Source organism: Oreochromis niloticus, linkage group LG16, assembly GCF_001858045.2.
Source record: "Oreochromis niloticus isolate F11D_XX linkage group LG16, O_niloticus_UMD_NMBU, whole genome shotgun sequence".
NCBI lineage: Eukaryota > Metazoa > Chordata > Actinopteri > Cichliformes > Cichlidae > Oreochromis > Oreochromis niloticus.
Window position 1 is genome coordinate 16,111,720 of NC_031987.2, and position 21,349 is coordinate 16,133,068.

General features: G+C 40.3%; 1 protein-coding gene across 6 annotated transcripts in view; it reads left to right on the top strand.

The window, feature by feature from the left end:
- The window catches only part of myo3b (myosin IIIB), a 70,727-nt gene that overhangs the window by 7,084 nt on the left and 42,294 nt on the right, over positions 1 to 21,349 (top strand). For 2 of the 6 annotated variants that reach the window (XM_003447383.5, XM_013272612.3), the window contains exons 4-16: positions 877 to 897; positions 1,581 to 1,715; positions 3,475 to 3,579; positions 3,857 to 3,956; positions 4,513 to 4,589; positions 5,238 to 5,383; positions 13,008 to 13,073; positions 16,235 to 16,390; positions 19,737 to 19,821; positions 19,917 to 20,033; positions 20,510 to 20,614; positions 20,867 to 20,950; positions 21,087 to 21,289. In XM_003447383.5, the coding sequence (XP_003447431.2) occupies positions 877 to 897; positions 1,581 to 1,715; positions 3,475 to 3,579; positions 3,857 to 3,956; positions 4,513 to 4,589; positions 5,238 to 5,383; positions 13,008 to 13,073; positions 16,235 to 16,390; positions 19,737 to 19,821; positions 19,917 to 20,033; positions 20,510 to 20,614; positions 20,867 to 20,950; positions 21,087 to 21,289 (1,400 nt within the window). Of the gene's footprint in view, positions 1 to 876; positions 898 to 1,580; positions 1,716 to 3,474; positions 3,580 to 3,856; positions 3,957 to 4,512; positions 4,590 to 4,774; positions 4,858 to 5,180; positions 5,384 to 13,007; positions 13,074 to 16,234; positions 16,391 to 19,736; positions 19,822 to 19,916; positions 20,034 to 20,509; positions 20,615 to 20,866; positions 20,951 to 21,086; positions 21,290 to 21,349 lie in introns of those variants that run through there. The other 4 variants (XM_019352509.2, XM_019352510.2, XM_019352512.2 and 1 more) reach the window with 3 other exon arrangements.

Below are 21,349 nucleotides of genomic sequence, written 5' to 3' on the forward strand. Positions count from 1 at the left end.
AGCTATTTGGTGATCAGACTCAGATGAACCATTGCAGCAGAGCGGACACCCATCAGTGATAGAAATTGAAGATGAAGATGACAGCTTAGATGGGGCTCTGAGAGACTGGGGTAAAACAATAATTATAGTTGAGGTCTAACCGACCACCTGTTTAGATACCCGCCCATGTTGCTCAAAGGAACCACACATGACTTAAAGTCTTAATACAAGTTAAGCAGCTGAGTTATAGAAGAATGTATCCCCATGGAGTTGTCACGAAAGGGAGAATCGGAGACAAATCCTTTTTCTTTTTGAAATGTCACTGTTTGTATTTGCATCAAAAAGCTGTTGTTTATAGAGACAGCCTCCTAGATTCACTTGCATGGCAGTGGACTGTGCTGTTAATTGAATCTGAGGGCTTTGACCCACATGTTGGGAACCACCGATTTAGATTAGGGCATGTCATGCTGCACGTGTAAATACAGCCAGTTCTGCCAGGTGTTATCTCATAGCTAAACAAAAGCATTACTAAACCTGCCTAAAACTCCTAACAGGTTTAATTACTCTGCAAATCCATTTTGAACACTTTCTTTAGTTGAACCTGCACCTTTTTTATTGTTTGTTACCTTCTATGGCCTTTTTTGGCGCTTTGTACATCACTGACAAGCCTATCCTGTAGAAATAAAACTTAGCTTAAAGATGTAATTTAACTGCTGGCTTTATGCACATTAAACCTCCAGGTTTTCCTGATGAATGATATCTGACATTGCATGTATGGCTCACTGTAACTTTTTATTGTATAGTGTTGGTGAGGAAGTTTCTACCTTGCAAGACCTCATAATACTGTGACAGAAAACTAAAACCGCTGTGTTTTTCTTTGTAACCAACGTGTCTCAGCATTCGAGCCATTCAAACAGAGTAAGTTGCCGGTACTTTCCCCCCTCTCCGTCTTGATGCAGTCGTACTTGCACTTGCTCCTGTGATATATATCAATGTCTCCCCTTTTCATTTATTTCCTGTCATGCTAAATCTAACGTGCTCTTACCAGAAACTGTAGCTCCTGCATCGCCTGTATCCTCTCTGTATATCCGTCCATTTGTCTGCGTGATAAGGATACTGTAGACTCTGAATTGGCAGCATATTGTGGGAGTGTGACTCGGTCTGAGGCGAGCCTGTGATTGTGTCAGTGGAACAATCCCCATCCTGGCAGCGCTATCCACCATGATGCGCCCCTGATGGCCATGAAGATGAAGCTGCCTCCTCTCCCATCCCTCTCCCTGATTAGACTGCTGACACTATCACTCAGACATCCAGGAAGAGAAATTCTGCCTCTCTGACTGTTGATCTTCCCTCCCACTGAGATTTACTTTGATAGAAAAGTGCTTCCAGAAATAGTTCAGCACAGCGGCCCATCCCTTCCTTTTTTACCGAGTTTATAACCCCATCTTTAGGTTTCTTATTATAGTAGCCTAGTTCACTAAAAATGAAACGCAGCCTGAAATATTGAAGCTCAAATACACCTTTTATAACACATCACAGTGTTGATTTATCTCTTTCGTTGCTGTACTTAAACACTGCTTGTTTGCTGATGCTGTTTAAAGGATGTGGATGAGGAGATTGAGGCAGAATACAACATACTGAGGTCCCTGCCCAACCATCCTAACGTGGTGAAGTTTTATGGCATGTTTTATAAGTCGGACAAATTAACTGGCGGACAGCTCTGGCTGGTACTGGAGGTGAGCACTTTATTATGTATATTTGTATGACACGTGTTACACTTTTCATACTTTATGAAGGGCTTATTGTCAGTTCTCATTAATGCAACTGTGGTTGGGAAAATTATTGCGACCATGTTCTATAAACTGGCAATCTGAAGAAACTGAAGACAGGGACCAGGTCTGCCACAGCACACAGTTAGTTGCGGTCTTCAAAGTGACTTTGGTGTTTCAAGACAGCCATTAAAACAGTCACTGCGTCAGTCTGTTATCAGTTTGTGATCTCGTTGGCCCTGACAGGCTAAGATTAAATGTAATGTGTTGGCACTTATTTAGAAACTGCCTGACTGCAGTCTTTCTGAGTCCGACTGCGATTGTTAGGAAATAGGTTGCCTCCCGTCGAGCAACCTGTGCAATCGCCTTGTGATCAACAGCTAGTCTCCTTGCAGTCAAACAAATTCAGTGCAATCACGCCAATTTTTCATAGTTGCAAGGAAGTTGCTGTCTAGTTTTTACTCTAGTGTGATTGAGCCATAAGAGTTAGATCCTTATGTTTGTTGGTTAAATATGAATCTACACCATAGCCAGTTAGCTTAGCATAACAAAAGAAACAGCTAGCCTGGCTCTGTCTGAAGCTGTCTAAACCTGGCTCTCAGCCCCTTTATAACTCGGTAAAGATGATATTCTGTCACTATTATTTAAATCCTTGCAAACAACAGTGTAAAAAGAAACAACACATTTTGGTTTTATTACCAGGTTTATACCACTTGGAAGCTTTTGCTAATGCTTTATGTCTGCTTTGGCTCAGTGGGAAATGGGTCATTTGTGTGTCAGGTGTACTCTTCAGTTTGGCCATAATAATGGTGGATAAAGCTGTCATTTACCTCAAAGACCACCCATGTCTCTGACATTCAACAAAACGGCAGAAAGGAAGAAGCGTGCTAGTCAATAATAGCGTTACAAGTTTCAGAAACAAAGAAAATGAGAGAGAAAAACACGTTATTAGGCCTGAGGGATACACAGTGTGAGTTTGGTGGGAAATGCCAGGGTTATTCCAAGCTTCAAATTAGCCATGCGTGTATGCACAGTTAGTGCAATGATGGTTATACCAAACAGTCTGTTACCTGGAGTGTCTTTTTCCTGTATTTCGTCACAATTTCATAATCAAATGGCTCGAGTAAATAAAACCCCTCTTTAAAAAAAGAAGTTTAAAACTCAAATTAAAGGAAAAACATTAATCCACTGGGGCTCACAGTCAGAGAAACCTGGGAATTAGTTATGCCAACAGCGACATTTTGCTGGCATAGCTTTTGCCTTTAGTCAGAAGGTCAGTGCAAATCAATATAAAGTGTTCTGAGTTATCAGCTTTACAGCTTTTCAGGATCAGGATCACAGTGACTGGTTTGATTAGATGTCACCAGTTCTTAACCTGTTTGACTGCTTTGAGAGATTTTGGAGTGATGTGTTAGGTTAGCTGTTTCACAGACATGAAGAATCTATGCATATTGAAGCTGCTCTCTGAGCAAGTACTGACCAAACACAATAACACCATACTGAGACACTTTATGTTGGTTTTCCCTTTAATTTGTCACTCTTCTGTATATAAGAAGCATTCATCTGGGTCTCAGTTTGCCAGGAAACACCACCTACACGAATGTCAATACTATTGTGCTGCTCTGCTTTTTCTAACTTGTGTGTGTGGGCTAGCTCTCTCCATGAATCATAATCTGGAGTGGTGAGTGATGGACGAGTCACTGGAGTTTCTCTGTCTCCCTCCCAGCTGTGCAACGGCGGCTCTGTCACAGAGCTCATCAAAAGCCTGCTGATGCGTGGCCAGCGTCTGCAGGAGCCTGTTATCGCATACATCTTATGCAGTGCCCTCTTGGTAAGATGGCCCTCTGCAAAGCTGCAAATGCAGGGGGAGGAGGTGGGACACCAACATGCAGAGAGCGTGCTGAGGATTTATTTTCAGCTGGGGAAGTGTGACAAGCGGTTATGAATGTCTCTCCTTCCGAACAGCTGTGGGGGTTCTTTTATGTAGTTTGTACAGCTCAACTTTTAATGCATCATATTCAGATTTTTTTTCTTTCCACAAATGACTAATTGTGTGTCGTGATTCATGCTCAGCAGCACCTTGCATTATCTGTCCTCTAATTTAAAAGGGGCTCCAGCATTTGCACAACAACCGGATTATCCATCGTGACGTCAAAGGCAACAACATCCTCCTGACAACTGAGGGAGGAGTCAAACTGGTTGACTTTGGTAATGATCTTTGAATGAGGCAATTTAGCCGATCCAATCTTTTCTCTGAAGTGCGTCGTTATAGATAAATGACTCTTTTTTTGTGAGTGATCTTTTGGAAGTGTCAGCAACATTGTTTGTGAAGGCAAACGCAAACGCAAGCGCAGGATAAATCATTTAACCCACACTTTAGTCCCATGCTCACCATAACGTCTTTTAATTCATGGACCGTAGCCTTAGCCCGAAGCTATTATTGCTCATTTAAATTGCATTATTTGATCCTTTGCATATTAAAAGAAAGCTGCTATGGCAAATGACTTTGAGTCACCCCCAGGCATGTTTATGTCCCCTGTGTCATGGAGATGAAGTGGACTCACGCTGATAAAAATCTGTCCTACATAATTTGAAATGATTATAGCCCATTATTATTGCTGCTTGGCAGGTTGCCACACTAAATTATATGCCAGGATTTATTGATTAGTTCAAACATTTACTGTCTGCTGTAATTTATCCCAAGAAATATTCACGCTAATGAAGTAAGATCGAATTTTGCGTTTTCTTTTCCATTTTTTTGTAGGTGTTTCAGCGCAACTGACGAGCGCACGACTGCGGAGGAACACGTCAGTCGGGACACCGTTTTGGATGGCTCCTGAGGTCAGAGTCTAAGGGCTGCACACGCATGTTCATGTCTGGTAATGCAGCAGTAAAACATGCACACGTGTTTTGGTGGCTAATGGATTCTTTTTATATAGATGTAAAGTGTGATACAGCTGTTAAACAGAGCGCCTCAGTTATTTCCGTGTGACTCTCCCTCCCATGTGTCATTGTGCATTCCTCTCCACGGGTGCAGCTCTTGAGGTCGCCTCAAGGTTAATAGCTGGGAGTCTGTGGCCCCTCGGCTTACTCTTTTGGCAGAAATGAGGTGCGGTGATTGAGCTGGTAGGGAGGGACCTCAGGGGCAATTAGAATAAACTCAGCTGTAAAATGTAGTGTCAGTTATAATTATTGACTGTGGCAAAGAGAAGCTCATACCCAGAGCTACTGCACTGACCTGCCTTTCAGTGCTTGTGTTTAAATGGGCTGTGAATAAGCTTGGCTGACTTTTTTTGGCATTAAGAGGATTTTTTCAGGTTCACAATGCTTTTTTTTTTTTTTTTTTTTTTTTAAATGTAATTTTCTTCGAATCATTAATCTGAATTTAATACCCTAAACATAAAACAAAATTAATCTCGCCCCTCTTTCTAGAAAAACGGACTTTCCACTCGGTGACTGTCTAAAATGGGCCCTGTGAATTGTTTCCAGGTCATAGCCTGTGAACAGCAGTACGACTACTCCTATGATGCCCGCTGCGATGTGTGGTCTCTCGGCATCACAGCCATCGAGCTGGCAGACGGAGATCCCCCTCTGGCTGAGATGCATCCAGTAAAAGCCCTTTTCAAGATCCCACGGTGAGTCCAGTAGAGGGCGCTCCTGCCACACAGCTGGAGGCAGCTGCCACAGGGACATTTAAAAAAAGCCTTTCCTTACCGTCAGGAGGAAAATTCTGAACTGAAATTTATGATCAAATGGATAAAAGGTGAAAATCACAGCGGCTTCTCTGACAACTGATTTTGTGCTGAATTTAGAAAATAAAAAGCTGAATCGGTAGGCTCTGCTTCACTCTTCCAGTTGCCGCTGCATTTTCGTCTTTGCTATCTGAAAGGACGCATCTGCTGAATAATCAGTGTTTAAAATCTCCATCATCAGAAACGTAGAAGTGTTTGGCCTTAAAATTAATGCAGTGATTGAATCTGTAAAAATATTCACTGCTGGAAACCGTGTGTGTCTGATGATCATCTGAGAGCTTAGTGGCTACACGCAGTTGACCTTTTGTTATCAGTACAATCGCGCAATTATCTCTCAGTTAGGTAGAGATATGCCCCTTCTGATTGCAATTTGCATTGGTGATTAGCTCCATTCACATTGAGATGAGGCTGTCACCTCCTCCCAGTCACAATATTATCTCCTCCCTGCCAAGACTCGGGAGCAGGCCTTGTGTAGCAGGAATTATGGGAGCTAACGCAGCATTTCATCAGCACCAAATTTTAACCAGAATGTAAAATAATTATAAGAGAAATTACAGCTGATGGCAGAGCGCATGGGTGAAAACTTTGTCAGGCTTTGACTCTGTAACACATTTGTAACTCTTTTTCTCGCTTTGGGATCGAGTTTGGAGGATTCATCATTCATGTCTTTATGTTTTGCATGAAAAATGGGAAATAGATGCAATGATTTATTGAAATGTGCAAAAGATAAGTAAGGCAAAAACAGAGTTGGTACAATTCCAAGTTTGATAGTCAATATGTTGCGTTTTCTTAGAGCAGTCTTCAGGAATAGTTTTCCAGGCTTCTTGAATGATATTCAAAGCTGTTCTTTGGATGTCAGCTGCCTTTTGCTTCGCTAATGTTGAGGTTCAGGCTCTGGGGAGGCCAATCCATGACTGATAGTGTCACCTATGTGTTTTTCTATTAGTGTATGCTTTTACTGCACTAGCAGTGTGTTAGGGATCATTGTCATGCTGAAAAATGAATCTGTTGCAAATCATAAACCTGTCTCCATGATGTTTTACAGATGGCTGTAGACACTCAATGTTGTACCTCTCACCTATACATATATATATATATACATATAGATGAGAATTTGAGCCACAAATTTCAAATTATTTCCTATTTTTCAAGGAAATGATTTTCAGATGCTGTTCATCTACTGTAGATGTTTTTAGGCCTGCCATTTCATCTTTTATCCCCCTCTTGTTCAGTTTCCTAATATTTGTAAGGACACACTGCACAACATGCTGTTATACATTTTAGGATAATGTCTCTTTGGGAATCACCTCGATAGTGCAAAAACTTTATTTTGGGCCTGTTAAACTGTGCTATCTTTGGCATATTTTGTCAATTCAGCTAAAGACATGGGAACAAAATATGTGTTTTTGTGACAGGCTGCTGGTAACAAAGGGCCTAAAGATGCACTTTAAAATGTTATGTGTAGACGCGACACTGGTTCATCCCTTGAGTTAAGCGCCTTTCAGATGCATGTATGATTCAGAGGTCAGTGTTAAGTAGCTTAACAGAAAACCCCCCCAAAAGTTCTCTAAAAAATGATGAGGTACCACAACTGAACTGGACTGAAAATGAATATAAAAGCACCCAGTGTCCAAAGAAAAGCTTTAAAGACCTTCACAAAGCCGGGACTGTTAGTCAAGACCACAAAAATTAAAAGAAAGTCTGGCTTTTGGGAAACAAAATATAAAGAAACAAGAGGTGACTCTAGACTTTTGCACAGTGCTTAGTTGGTTTCTGGCAAGTTGCAGTCATACTTCCCTATTAATCACCAGCCATAATATTATACATTTCCATTTCACTAGACAGTTTTCAATCATTCCTTGAGCTTTCTTTGACCTTTCGCCCTTTATGAATAACTCTGATGATGATTGAATTGAAAACAAATATTTCAGTGACATTTCTTCATCTCTTTTCCAATCAAAATATGTATTTTAGCTTTTTAGTGTGAAACGGGACCTTAAAGGTTTAGAGGTTGTTATAAATCACAGCGAATGTGTCGAACCATGAAATGATTCTGTTAACATGTCATTTATCTTAAATATGTTTTCCCCCATTGCTGCAGCAGCGCAGACAAAATCATGAGAAAAACCTTTTATGACTTTGTGAATAAGGAAATGAGTTTCACCTTTGGGTCTTCGGTGGCAGTGAGAGTGATTCATGAGGAAATCCAAGAGATTCATCGTCACAGGTTTCGATCAATCCACAAATTTTTTTTCTTCTCAATTTAATACGTCACAAACTATTACTAGAGGAGCCTCTTCCTGGAGTATTGTCCTTGAGTGGTGCATGTTTTATGAAACCTGTGTAAGCGCTAAAACATGTAACAAGCATTTTCATCTCTCTGGTATTTCACAGTTGCACGTAGTAATGTGTTTCCAGGCTAAAGGTTTCACTGTTGAGTAGTTAATCTTTTCTGTATCGTCCACTTTGTCATTCTTCCTCACTCAGACACATCCAGATAGTAAAAAGCAAGACAAATACGCACAGTTGTGGATCACATTCCTTGCTTTCCTATGCTGTTTGCTGGACAGTCTCTCGAGTCAAGCTGCGGATTTAATTGCCCATGTGTGGGGCCACTCCTGAGCCCAGCAGCAGATAGCCATTATGTCACCGCTTTGGCCGTGCTTTTGGTGGAAATGATTCCCATCCCAGCAGGCTACCATGGATGATAAGAGAAGCTCTGACAGCTGTCAGAGAGGACGCTGATGAGCTCGATGAATTAGGGGCACCTTGGTAGATTGTCTGTTTGTGCGACAGAAAAATCACACACTTGATGAGTTGTGACACCCTGTTGAAGCATGCATATGCTTGTTGCTTAATTTTTAAATTGAACCCAAGGTGTCCATGATGCTTTTTTAACTATTACCTGCTGTTTTGAGTGCGTATGACAGATGTATGATGATCATGGTGACCATGAATGAAGGTAATGGAGCATGTCAGAGGACAAAGCTGTAAAATCAACTGCAAAACTAATTATAGATACTCAAGACGGAGATGGTGTCTGATATTTAATATGCGGAAAGGTTAATTGCTTGAGCCAGTGCTCTGGTTGCCACACAGCCTCACAGTTTCCATGTAAAGTCAAACCATAGTGTGTTTAAAATACTTTGTAAAGCTTAGAGGTGGCTGGCAAAGATGTCCAAGGTTGTGTTTATTCAGCGTTACCCCTGTCGATATTAGCCACGTGTTAGATGGTATGTGTATGTGTCTGAGTAAGACCAGGACAAGCAGAATAAAAGCAAATGATGGCTTGTCAGAGGCAACAAAGGCTAACGAAATCATGCAGCTGAAGGAAAGAAATCCAGACTTGTGTGCTGTTGAGTGTTATAGTGTGTGCAGCAGAATAGATGTCAACAGAAGTGGTGTCCCCTATTGCTTTCAGGACACCATATTTTGAAGCCTTGGTGTCAGCGCTTTTTTCTGCCACCATGCTGGTCGTCTAAATATGGCAAACACTGCCATATTTAGACCAGAGGATGGAGTGCTAATTCAGCAGCTGATGCTAGCAAGCTCTATCAAGAAGCTGCATTCATAAGCTGCGTGGGTGGAGCGCACAGAAACAGACACCTGCTAATAAAGCAGGATATCAGTACTAGTATTACTATTGCTATTTCATTCACCGGAAGTGCAGCATAAACCTGGTTATTTGTCAAATATTAATTAAAAAAAACAAACTTCGAAACTTTTTTTTTAAATGTTCAAGGGAAATGGAGGTTATTCCAGCTGTCATAGGGCAAGAGGTGGGGTACACTCTGGACAGGTTACCAGTATATCTATAAAAATGTGGACTAGGTAAAGTAAAACCCAAACAACTAATTAATCAATATTCCCATTTTTTCCCATTTTAGCCTCAGCCTATCCAAGCATACATTTACCTGTGTGAACAAATCACTCTCTGTTGTGGTCCCTTTCACTGATTGCATTGCTGCCATCTCCTCTGTAACCTCATGTACAAAGATGAGTAATTGGCATATGCCATGGACATAACAGCTCTCATCCAGAGCCAGGGAGAAAATGGTAAATGGTAAATGGCCTGTATTTGTATAGCGCTTTACTTAGTCCCTAAGGACCCCAAAGCGCTTTACACTACATTCACCCATTCACACACACATTCACACGTCGTTGATGGCAAGCTACGTTGTAGCCACAGCTGCCCTGGGGCGCACTGACAGAGGCGAGAATTGCACACTTTGTTTATGGCCATGTTCTCCGAGTGTTATGGATCCCATCCCTGCTATATAGATTACTTCCTGGTTCCAGAGTTATCTGAGTTTCATATTGTAATTTTTTGTAGAGACTTCTCCATTAAAGCCACTCTTTAAGCTTAAGCCTTGTCTCAAGAGTCATGCATTTGAGTCATGCATTCAGCCTGTTTCACAGCTACTCTTGACAGATTTCCCGCAATGTCCTCGATCCATCTTGTCACGGTTCACTGCTTCTTTTTTCTCAGGGAATATAAGGACGGCAGAGTCAACCAAACAATCTTTGAGAACCTCTCCATTAAAGAATAACTTATTGTTTTTTGCAGTATTATGGGAAATTACTGAATTCTGGTCTTTTAGCACAGGAGTGTATGGGGATTGACTCATGTTTGCAGCCTGCCTCGAGTGGCCATTGAAGGAACTGCAGCTTTTGGCACTCTAGCTTGGCTTCATTTTTCAGTCCTGAAGTTTGCTGCTTGATACAGAAATGTTAGCAGGTCTGTGGCAAGGGCTGTAACCAGTGATTAGAAATTAGCGAGGTTCCTTATTCCTCAAATTAGAAAGATTTTCTGTGCCCCAATAAAAAAGGCCATTCTTCTGTAGAGACTAGGTCCTAAAGCTGCAACACAATCAAACCCAGAAATTTTGAAAGCTATTAAGGATTTTATTTTGTACAGCTTCCCTCTGTTGCAGGAGCAACAGTGTCTATAAAAATATGAATCAAGAGTGTTGTTTGTATAAAACAATGAAATAAAACAAAATGTCAAAATACGGATTATTCCTTCCCCTGAAATTAAAATAGCACAAGGGAGAAAATTACTAACTCAATGGCTCGCTGTGCCTCTGATTCACCAATTAGCGTTCCTCATGAGTTATGCATTGACCTGACCTCCTAAACACCAAAACAGAGGCCATAATTTCTCCAATTTTTCCTAAAGTCTTTTCAAAATAAAAGCCATCTAGGTTGTCAGACTGTCCGAGTGATTTGTACAAATTTTTACTGTATTATTTAAAAGGGCCAGACTTTGGTATCCTTGTAGCTTGTTATGACAATGATCTGTGCCTAAGGCTGTTTTTAGGCTTTGTTTTAAATGCTATTTTTTTTATTGCAATAACTGCTGATGAACATTTAACAGGTTATGGAGCTAAGACTGAGAGAAAACGCATCCATCCTTAGTTTCTTTCTTGGCTCAAAATCCCTCATCCACCAGCAAAAATGAAACATTTTACATGTGGATGATCAGGGTTGAAAACCTGCCACATTTTCTGTCACAGAAGAATGGCAGAAATAATGCTGAATTTGGAAACTGTGTACCCCACCGATGTTTCATCAAATCGCAACCTGTAAAAAACCTGCCACATCGCCTTGATTTTTCTATACCGGCATTTTATGTAGGAAAAAAAAGTCAGTGTAGTCAAGGAATTGTACACTTAATGTTCCAGATTTCCCATTATCTGACACTGACGATCCCTGACAGGAAATCACTGACTGGTTGGATGACTTTCCAGTCACGATTAAAGGCTTCTCATATCTCCACCTTTGATGCAGTTATCTTACCGCTCTCTGTGTGCTGTCCTGGACTGGAGCACTGGTGATGTAGCCACCAAGGACATGATAAATGTAGCCGTAGTTTCTCAGTGTTCATGCATGTATGCTCAAAGAAGTGCTGGTGCTGTGGCGGCAGTGATGGATGAGCCAAAATTTTAAGTATGTGCTCCATTCGCTGAATAAGTCTTTATTTGGGGCCCTGGTACTCATTCTCTGTTAAGCTTATATAAAGGCCACTGTGTCTCTGCTTAATGCCCTCTGCAGTATGTACTGCAAGCTGGAGAATACAACAGCAGTGCGTGAGGTACTGAAACCTTAAGTGTGGCTTTAGTTGATTTGTGAAATTTAAAGGGTGTCACTGGTTGTTTCAGATGCTGAAAGATCGGTCAGGTTTTATAATGACGGTGTTGACTGTAATCACATGTGCTGTTTGCAATGTCTGCATTGTGTGTCCAGGCTGGAGAATAGACTATGGAGAGGCTTAAAGTACTTCTTAAGTTTCTCCTTGAATAAAAATTGTAATATTTTATGTCCTATGGTAAATACAGGACTTAAAAATTATGCATGTCTAGTATCATATTCAGACATTTTACTGACTTTATTTTTGTCTTGCTACAGCTGTCAGGGGTTGTTGACACCTCTCTGGTTTTGCCTCGATCCACAGTGACTCGAGCCTGACAGTACGATTTCTGCCTGGTCCAAAATTTGAATAAGCCATTCTTGTTTACAATACGAGCTGGCAGTACTCGCAAAAACTGAAGGAAAAAATGCGGCCTGAGTTCGCTAAGCACAATGAGCGCTCTTGACAGTGTTATCAGCAGTGCGCTGCTATATTGACTACGTAACGTATAAGCAGTATGGTACAACATCAAGGCGAGAACGTGTCTCCGGGCTCATATTAGAGGTTGCATTGAGGCAGTCAGTTACTGGCTTTGATCTGCACTTTGGAAAGGATTGCCTGTCTGAATTCTTATCAAAGACTCGACTAACTTAGTGCTGTAGAAAATGACAGATTTTGTGCCCTAACACCCCCCCCTCGCCCTTGTATCTTTAAAAAAAGATATTAAACATATGCTGTGTTTGTCATAAACTAAACTGTTTTCATTTTTAATTCAAACTGTGTTTTCCCCTCTTTGCTCTGCTTGTCTGGCAGCTTTCTAGAGCAGCACGTGCGATCTAATTAACACAGTCAGTAAATGCATTGACCAGGTGTGTCACTGTTTGCCTGACAGTGACAGAAAGCTCGGCCTCCGGCTGTCAGGCTGACAGCTCCTGGTGAAGATGACTGTACTCAGGCTCCGTCCAGCCTTGGCTCCTCATACAGACCTGCTTCCTGTCATCGTGCACACTTGAAAAGTGTTAGGCTCATTATGGATGGCCTCCGTAAATGCTGCTGACAGAGGTGTAACTAGCTCCCATAATTTTGGCTCCCAATGGCAGATGCTTCCTGCCAGACAGTGGAGGAGCAGTTATCATTTGTCACTTTTTCTCTGGCTGCCACGGACCTGGACCCCGATCAGCTTGTCCTCGGACCATCAGACTCTCAGAGGAGTCTGATGGTCGCACTCTAACTGTCAGCCGTCATTTGTCAAATGATTCAGGAGACATGCTGACAAGCTTGGTCATTTACAGCAATAATCATTTAATGCGAATTTCCTTTAATGTTTCCTTAGCTTTTTTTTTTTTTTTTTTTATGTTGTTGTGATTTGTGTTTCAGAAATCCCTCACCCACATTACGACATCCTGAAGAGTGGAGCAGGAGTTTCAGCCATTTCATCAGCCAGTAAGTCTCCTCTAACTTCAGCCTGTCAGCCTTTGTCATCTTACAGTCAAGATTTTGTAGAAAAGCGGTCGTTTTCACAGAAATGGCTGGGAAGACAGAAACATTTAATATTTGGGCCTCCCGCGGGAAATTACAGATTTTGCTGATTTATGGTGACAAGAAACAAATAGAAGCATTACAGGAATTGATTTGGGGGAAAAAAGTGCTGTGGACAGAAGCTCAGACTTCTATCCACAGCACAAACGGTATTAAGGAGAAAAAAGGGAGTGCATTTCAAGAACAGAATACTTTTACTGTTATCTGCTATGTCATAAAAGTGAAACTGAGACAATATCTGCTCTCGCAGCAGGATAATGATCCACAGTGGGCTTCAGCTTTGAAATACAAGCTGTAGCTTATGAATTAACCTTTTAAATTCCACTGAAGATCTTTGAGGTGACCTTAAAGATGCTGTGAGTACCAAGGCAACCTAAAAATACTGTATCTCAGAGCTAAGGGTGATCTACATGATGTCGTATTAGTGCCATTGATACTATAACAAATACTGAGCTCAGAGGGTAATAATTCTGAGAATTTCTCAGCTTGGGTGCTGGTAAAGCTCAGTGGGTTCAGCAGGCAGACTGTTTGCTATAAGGCTACTGCACAGGACATGGTTTGAATCCACTGCGTTGCCTTATACTGTATGTCTTCCCTCCTGTCCTCTCCCAGCTTTTCAGTCTTCTCTTCACTGTCCTATCTCAATAAAGGCTTGACATACACCAAAAGTCTATAAAATTGTATAGATTTACATTTACTGGATAAAGTAATACTGCCTTTCAAAATATGTTCATGAAGAATGTTAAACATTAAATTTCCCTGGAAAAATAATAATAATAATAATTTTAAATGTAATACTTTCATTACATTGCCTCAAATAAAAGAGGAAACTTCAAATAAGAAAAGGTCAAATGTACAAAGCAATAAAAACTGTGGATAATTAATTGAATAATTATTAATTAATTAGTTATTAGTTTCCACATATGGCAGTTTTTTTTATGTCACCAGTCATCTGTTCACGCACAGAGTATACTGAAAGAAAAGCTGGACTTGTTTTTGTCATAATTATGTGATACACCCAGTGAGTACTGGTCAGCTGGACCTTCAGATAATTTTATGATGAGAGCTGTTTTCTACAGACAGATAACAAAAAAACAGAATTAATTGAAGAGGTCACTAAAACATGACCTCTGAAATTTAATTTGGACGTGACTCTCATAAATCTGTTTTCGTTTTGTTTTTTGTTTGCTTTTATTATTTTTAGTGCTTTATTAATGTTGTCCTGAAATGTGTTGATGTGTGTTTTTAATGGAGACCCCTAAATGATCAGCTGCCCTTACCCTAATGGGAATCCAAATAAACAAATAAAAAATACCAGATCAGTGCCTCCACAGTGCCTCCACACACACACACATATTGATTTAGGAAAACAAACTTATATATATATTTGCATTACTGTTTTAGTAGTGCAATGAGTGTCTGAAACTGTAAAACTTATATGGAGACAGATCTGTTTTAATCTGAACACCAGTGATGGTAGATCACAGAAGGGGGGAATGTGCATGTAAATATAGAGGGAACTGAAATTGATATTTTATTGCCCGATTCTATCAACCCCTCTTTCTATTCATTGACTTTCTTTTGTATAAATCTGCCACAGAGGAACAAACTAATTCACCTGAGTTATCAGTGCTATCTGAGGGCCAGATAACTTATCATTTCCTCCACTGTGCAAAGCTAATAATGTCAGAGGTGGCTTGTAGTGGAGGCCTAGAAAATACAACCCTAATATCTACTGCAGAGAGGCGTGCAGGCCTTAACCGTAATGAGAAAATAAATTCAATTTGTTGGGAGGGTTATTTGTGTAGGGATGGTTTCTGTTTGCATTGGTGGAAAAAAGAGTAAAAACAAGCAGACGTCATCTGCCTCAAAGGCCTGTTGGATTTTTTTATGTCACTTCAGTTTTTGATTGGTCAGGAGGCATATTTCCCCTTAAACCAGCACACAGTACAGATATTACTTTTTACAATGTCATTGTCATGGTTTTTATTGGCTACTCTTTGGATTGCAGCTCTGTAATCTGGGTTAATGGATTGTGTGATATCATATCAAAGTTAATCTCCTCAAACAAAGCCCACCAGAGTTCAATGTGAGGAGGCTGGACAATGTTATCAAGCTTTGCAGGCTGTTTGTGAACCCTCTGACAGTCCTGTCAGGCTTGTTGTGTATGTGTGTGTGTGTGTGTGTGTATGCAAGGAGGAAACTGAGGCGGAGGGCGGGGGGGATAATAAATCCATCACCGGTGTCTGCACTTGTGCAGCCAAAGAGCTGACTCCTATGACAAAGTGGCCTGCCTTTCAGTCTCCCAGCAGCACAGCCTTGCTAATAGCAGCAACCTCCACTTAATGTTCTGACGCTAATGAATTCATGGAATTAACTTTCTGAGCCTAAACTGATAAAAGAAACAGAATTTCAGTGTAGATTAGGTGTTAGAAGCTAGATTAGTGTTTTTACTCCTATCTTTCCTCTGAGTGCAATTGTTGGTGTTCAGAATCTTTTAAGTCTTTGGCTGTAAACGAACAGCACGAATGTGGATGTCTGGTAGATGTATCGTGGCACTCGGGTAGTGATTTCCAGTCTAGTAATATATCAAAACTGTCAGAGGGCAAAGCCAAATGTGTTCTGCGGGTGTTTCAGTGTGTGTGTGGCGCTGAAGAGTCAATATTAGAAGAGCGTTTGTATCAGCAAACTGACATCAGTGGCTGAAGGGTTGCTGCAGGCAGGCCCGTATCACAAAGTGACATCACCTGCTGGCAAACACTGCACATCACAGATAGGACCTGCCGCTGTGCCACAGCAGGGCTTGTTTGGACTCGGGGCCATGGTGATAGTGACCATGTGGTCCTCAGAGAAGGATCGATTAGTGACCCACGCTTAAAAACACTTGCAAGCGGCACCGCACTGGTATGAGTATCACTCACAGTTGATCCAGACAAATCAGCTGTCCGCAATGTTCAGGTGACTGCAGTTAACTGTTTAATTCACTCTGATTTATAGACTGATGAAGGACAGTTTGTCTGTCTGAGGGTTTTAGAGGTAACTGTGTGATATTTTGTTGCTTTAAGGTGCCTGATAAAGGATTTTGAGGCACGTCCATCTGTGACCCACCTTCTGGAGCACCCCTTCATCAAGCAGGCCCATGGCAAGGACATAGCTCTCCGTCAGCAGTTAGCAGCTCTCATCCAAGAGCAGCAACAAATAGGCTGCAAAACCAAATCCAAGTAAGTATCCCAAATCTTATGTTTTGTTTTGTTTTTTATTTTTCCTGTTACGAAATAGTAAAGATGCAAACTATATTAGTTCATTTGGATGTTGAAGATCTCTATTTCAGTGGTAGGCATTGATTGGGTGCTGATATTTTTTCTGTCCAGTAGGGGGCAGGGTCTCATCTTCTTACACTCCAGCACAGAAATGAAGATGAGACAGAGTAATGGAAATTACAGTATGTGATTAAAGAGAAGTAAGGGCAGTGTGACTAATTCAGAAGGAGTTATTGTGCTGAGTAACCTTAGATTAATAAGTCCCAATTAGTCCAGTGGATGTACTTAGTACACATCACTTCTCCAACCAATTAACCCAATGATGGAATAATTAAATATAGATTTGCACCCAGAAATAGGTGACATGGCAGCATTACAGCCTGTTCACTTTTAATGAGCTAATTAGTTATTTCCTTCATTAACTAAAATAGCAACTACCTTACAACCTCCTTATGTGTGTAAAAAAATGAATGCAGCCATGTGAAAAGGTACATCTTGAAAGTTAAATCTTCACCCTGACACTCGCATGGCAGCAAGCGACAGAGCAGAAAGTCTCCTGTTTACTGGAGAAATACTGACTTTGGCATTGCTTAATCTTCATTATAAAGGAGTTTGCTGAACCTGCCCTTGACTGAGAGTCTTGATGTTGTGCCAGCTCTGTTTACTCCCGGGAGTGTGCAGAGTCTGTGCCTGAGCCTGATCCCGAATTCCTGTCCACAGTGAAAGTGGATAATGGGATTAGGAGCTTGTAGGGCGAGAACTGGGCTCGCCTGGTTTAGTCTCTCATGCCACAGATCAGCAAACAATGACTCCAGATAAGAATAAAGACATAGAGAACTTAAAAGTAGCTGCCGTAGGTGGAATAGTGTGATTTACTTCAAAGCAGGAGCGAGTGAGACGCTAGAGGTCTCAAGTCTTTCTCTAAGGGACATGATGACGGGGATTGACTTTATAGGGACCACATACTGAGCATATTTCTGTGCTGTTGCATTTACACTATATTCAGAATAGAGAATTAATTCAAAAAGTAGAGAAGGAAAAAGCTCCTAACCTGAAGCTTGAATTTATATTTCGAGCTAGTCTTATGATTGTATATTTATTATAATGGAATATGGATACATGTTACAAATGTGACAAAAGAAAAGAAAAAAAAACAATTGTTTGTGCTTTTGTTGAAGCCCTAAACCACCAAGCATTAAAATAGGTTGCACAATGCAACCTAACTAGTCCACGTTTAGAGATTACTTGTTACTGTTGCTTAACCCTGTTTTATCATAAGCTCTTCAGGCTTACGAGTCAAAGAAGTGAAATTAAATATGGCCCACATATCTGACCTGACACTTGATTAAATGCTTATTAATATTGTTTGAAAACTGGGATGGCTTTCAGCTGCATGTTACAAAAAATAGCATAGACAAGTGAAAATGTCATGATACTAATACTGGACTGGTTAGGTTAAGATATGTTATGGCTATCTCATTATTACTATAGGATTTCTCTGAGTACATTGCAGTAATCGACAATCGGCAATGTTATTATTGTGGTTTCTCAAAAAAAAGAAAGAAAAAATCTGTCAAATTCATTTTTAATTTTATTTACTTTTTTCTTCTTGTTTGGAACGTTAATAACTCTGGAAACAAAAGTGGTGAAAGAAATGTTAACGCTATCCAACATGATGGCAGCCAGTTCAAAAATGCAATATTGCTCCCTGTGTTGTAGTACCAACCACAAAGCTACTGGTTATTTATGCAAGTGCATGCTGTAGTATTGTTTAGTCTGTCGTGCAGCTAATAAACTGATATACTTAATCACACTTACAAAAGCAAAAATAAAAAAAACAAAGTAAATAAAAACTAGGGGTGTTAGATGTTGTTTAGATATAAATGTACTGCTTCCCTTTTCAGCCACACACTTTCCACCCCATTCAAGTATATATAATGAAAAATTGGTATGAAAGATTTTGTTCAATTAAATATAAAACCACATGGTCAAAGAGGATTTCACAATTACCAATATTTGTAAATAACATGCTGGAATTTTTTTGCAGCTAGACTCATTCACAGGGCTTTAAATGCCTTTGCCTTAAAGTACAAATATACAAATATTTTTCTAATATTCAAATCTTGATATGGTCTACAAATACAGTAACCTTGATTTGATAAGGTAATGTGACAATTAGTGTAATTTATCATATGGAAATGCACATACAATTTGGAGATGCATAACAAAATGAGTGTATTGGTATTTACTAAAGTAGATGTTACTGTTGTGAAATTAAAACATTACAGAGCTTAAGTGTCTTATAGGTACACAAGGAAATGGGTCATTTTAGCCCAATGGTGTGTGGTTGCTGTGCAGCATGATGTCATAATAGAACCTTCAGTGATTTAGTGTATTATAACAAGGTTATCATAGGAGGCTGGACAATGAATATTTATATTATTAGCACAATATAAATATTTGATTGCTGAAATGTATTATCAGTACTCGTAAATAGTAACAAATAGCTGTCTTAAGCAATTATTTTTGGTAGTTATCCTAAGATTTGTGACACTTTATTGACTTTCTGTTTAGACTGTAGATAGCCTTTGACTGGATGTTGCTACAAATGGCTCCCAGCAAGATTTTCACACTGAAGTCTTTATTGGAACAAAGTGGGTTAAGCTCAGCAAAGGGCTAGATTGACTAGCTAGTACTGGTAGTTACTCACTTGTAAAAGGCTTTGTATGCAGACTTAACTATTGGAGTCTGGTATTCGTGGCAGTATATGGGATTATTGATTCCACTAAACCATATTATGCTATGGTCAAAATTTTATGGCTGTTAGGTTTGGCTGATGTCAGTCTCTTCTCTGTTGAAGTGATGACATCCATGTTGTCTTAAGCGACTATTATTGGTAGTCATGCTAAGATTTGTGATGCATTAGATGTTATAGAAATGTCAAAATGTCCACTCTACATTGTGCATATACACATACAGCACACAAAGCAGCAGGCAGTCACAAGCACCGCTCTGTTTTACTCTCTTTCTCACACTCTGTGGTTTCCCCCGAGGTTTTCGTGGAGCCAGCTGGAGGTTTGCTGACCTCTGTCCACGGGGGCTCTTTGGAGAGTGATAGGTCAAAACATGAATAAAGTGCAACCACATCCTGTGATAATAGAGGTTTTGTCCCCTGGGAGAGCTTAAAGGGCCTCGTGAAAACCGTGGAAGTGACTGGGTATTACATTCAGCCAGTCACACTACTGTTTCTCATTTAGTGGTCACTTTACAGGCTTAAAAGGCATCTCGTGTCCTTGACTTCATACAGGCACGTCCGGATCAATACTCGTAAAACCCTCATAATAGAGAGCTGTCCTGATGATGATCTGGTGAACCTGGAGTTCTTAGACGAGGTAGGATTTTATGTGTTTATCTCGTCATGCATTGATCAGCCCAAGCTGAAAAGTTGTTGATTTTAGGCTGCGTGTGTGTGTTTTCTTTTCTGCAGGAGACAATCATCAGCCATCTCCACAAGAGGTATGATGAGCTGCAGGTGTACACTTACGTCGGTGACATCCTCATCGCTCTCAATCCTTTCCAGAATCTCAGCATCTACTCTCCCCAGGTCGGTAACACATCAGTCACTAATCGTTTTTGTTTTATTTTTTTTACAAACACAGTGGAAATGATGAATGGATGCCAGTCATGATGCAGGTTCTGCTTTAGTGGATACTGTATTTGTAGGGCTAGTTATTGTTATTATTATTGTTTTTTTTTTATTCACAGTAACAGTAACTATTATGACAATTGTCATATTAGTTAGTGCAACAATCCGGCCCCCAAATCAGATTTTTAAAAATTAATTTTCTGCTCAATCAGTTTAAATCAACTATTTTTAATCTTTTAAATTACTCTAAACATCTCTAATGTATAGTCAGCAACTTTGCATGCATTTGTCCTCAAATTTTCTCTTCACTGGATATCTGATATTGATATTATGTGATGCTGCAGAGTTTTGTCCTCTCCAAGCTGTTGGTTGTTAATTTCTTCAAATCGGTAATAAAAATAAAAGTCTTCATGAATACTTTCATGTCCCTTTAGTTCTCTAAGCTGTACCATGGCGTAAAGCGAGCTGACAACCCTCCACACATCTTTGCTACTGCAGATGCAGCTTACCAAGGCATGGTGACATTCTGCAAAGACCAGGTATCTTCCAGAAAAGTGACTGAGTAGGTTGAAGCACTGTACCGTGCAATCCTAAAACTGATAGAAGCACTGTAGGTTTTACAAATGCTTTAGAGCAATTTCTTTTAATTACAATCAGTTATTTTCATGTCGATTTGGAAACTTTTGGACAAAAGCAAAGGAGCAAGGAAATGTTGGTAAATGACATATGAAAAAATGATGATGTATGATGTCAGTGTTCCCGCTTGATGAACCGTTGTCTCGTTTGTTTAGTGTATCATCATTAGTGGAGAAAGCGGTGCTGGGAAAACAGAAAGTGCTCATTTAATTGTTCAACATCTTACTTTCCTGGGAAAGGTACTGCATAGTAGCTCTTTGGTCACTTTTTTTCCTCATCATTTGTAACTTGTTAATATATACTTCATATAACTACTTCATAAACTATCTTAAAAATCTACCAGAGGTCATGAAATAATTATTTTGTTGCTCTCAGGCAAACAATCGGACACTCCGTGAGAAGATTTTGCAGGTTAACCCTCTCGTCGAGGCCTTTGGAAACGCTTGCACGGCAATCAATGACAACTCCAGCCGCTTCGGCAAGTACCTGGAGATGAAGTTCACGTCGACAGGAGCGGTTATTGGGGCCAAGATATCTGAATACCTGCTGGAGAAGTCGAGGGTCATCAAACAGGCTCCGTAAGCAGCTGCCCTTGCTTTTTTCCTTCCTGCAGTTGGATTTGAGTAATTCATCTAACT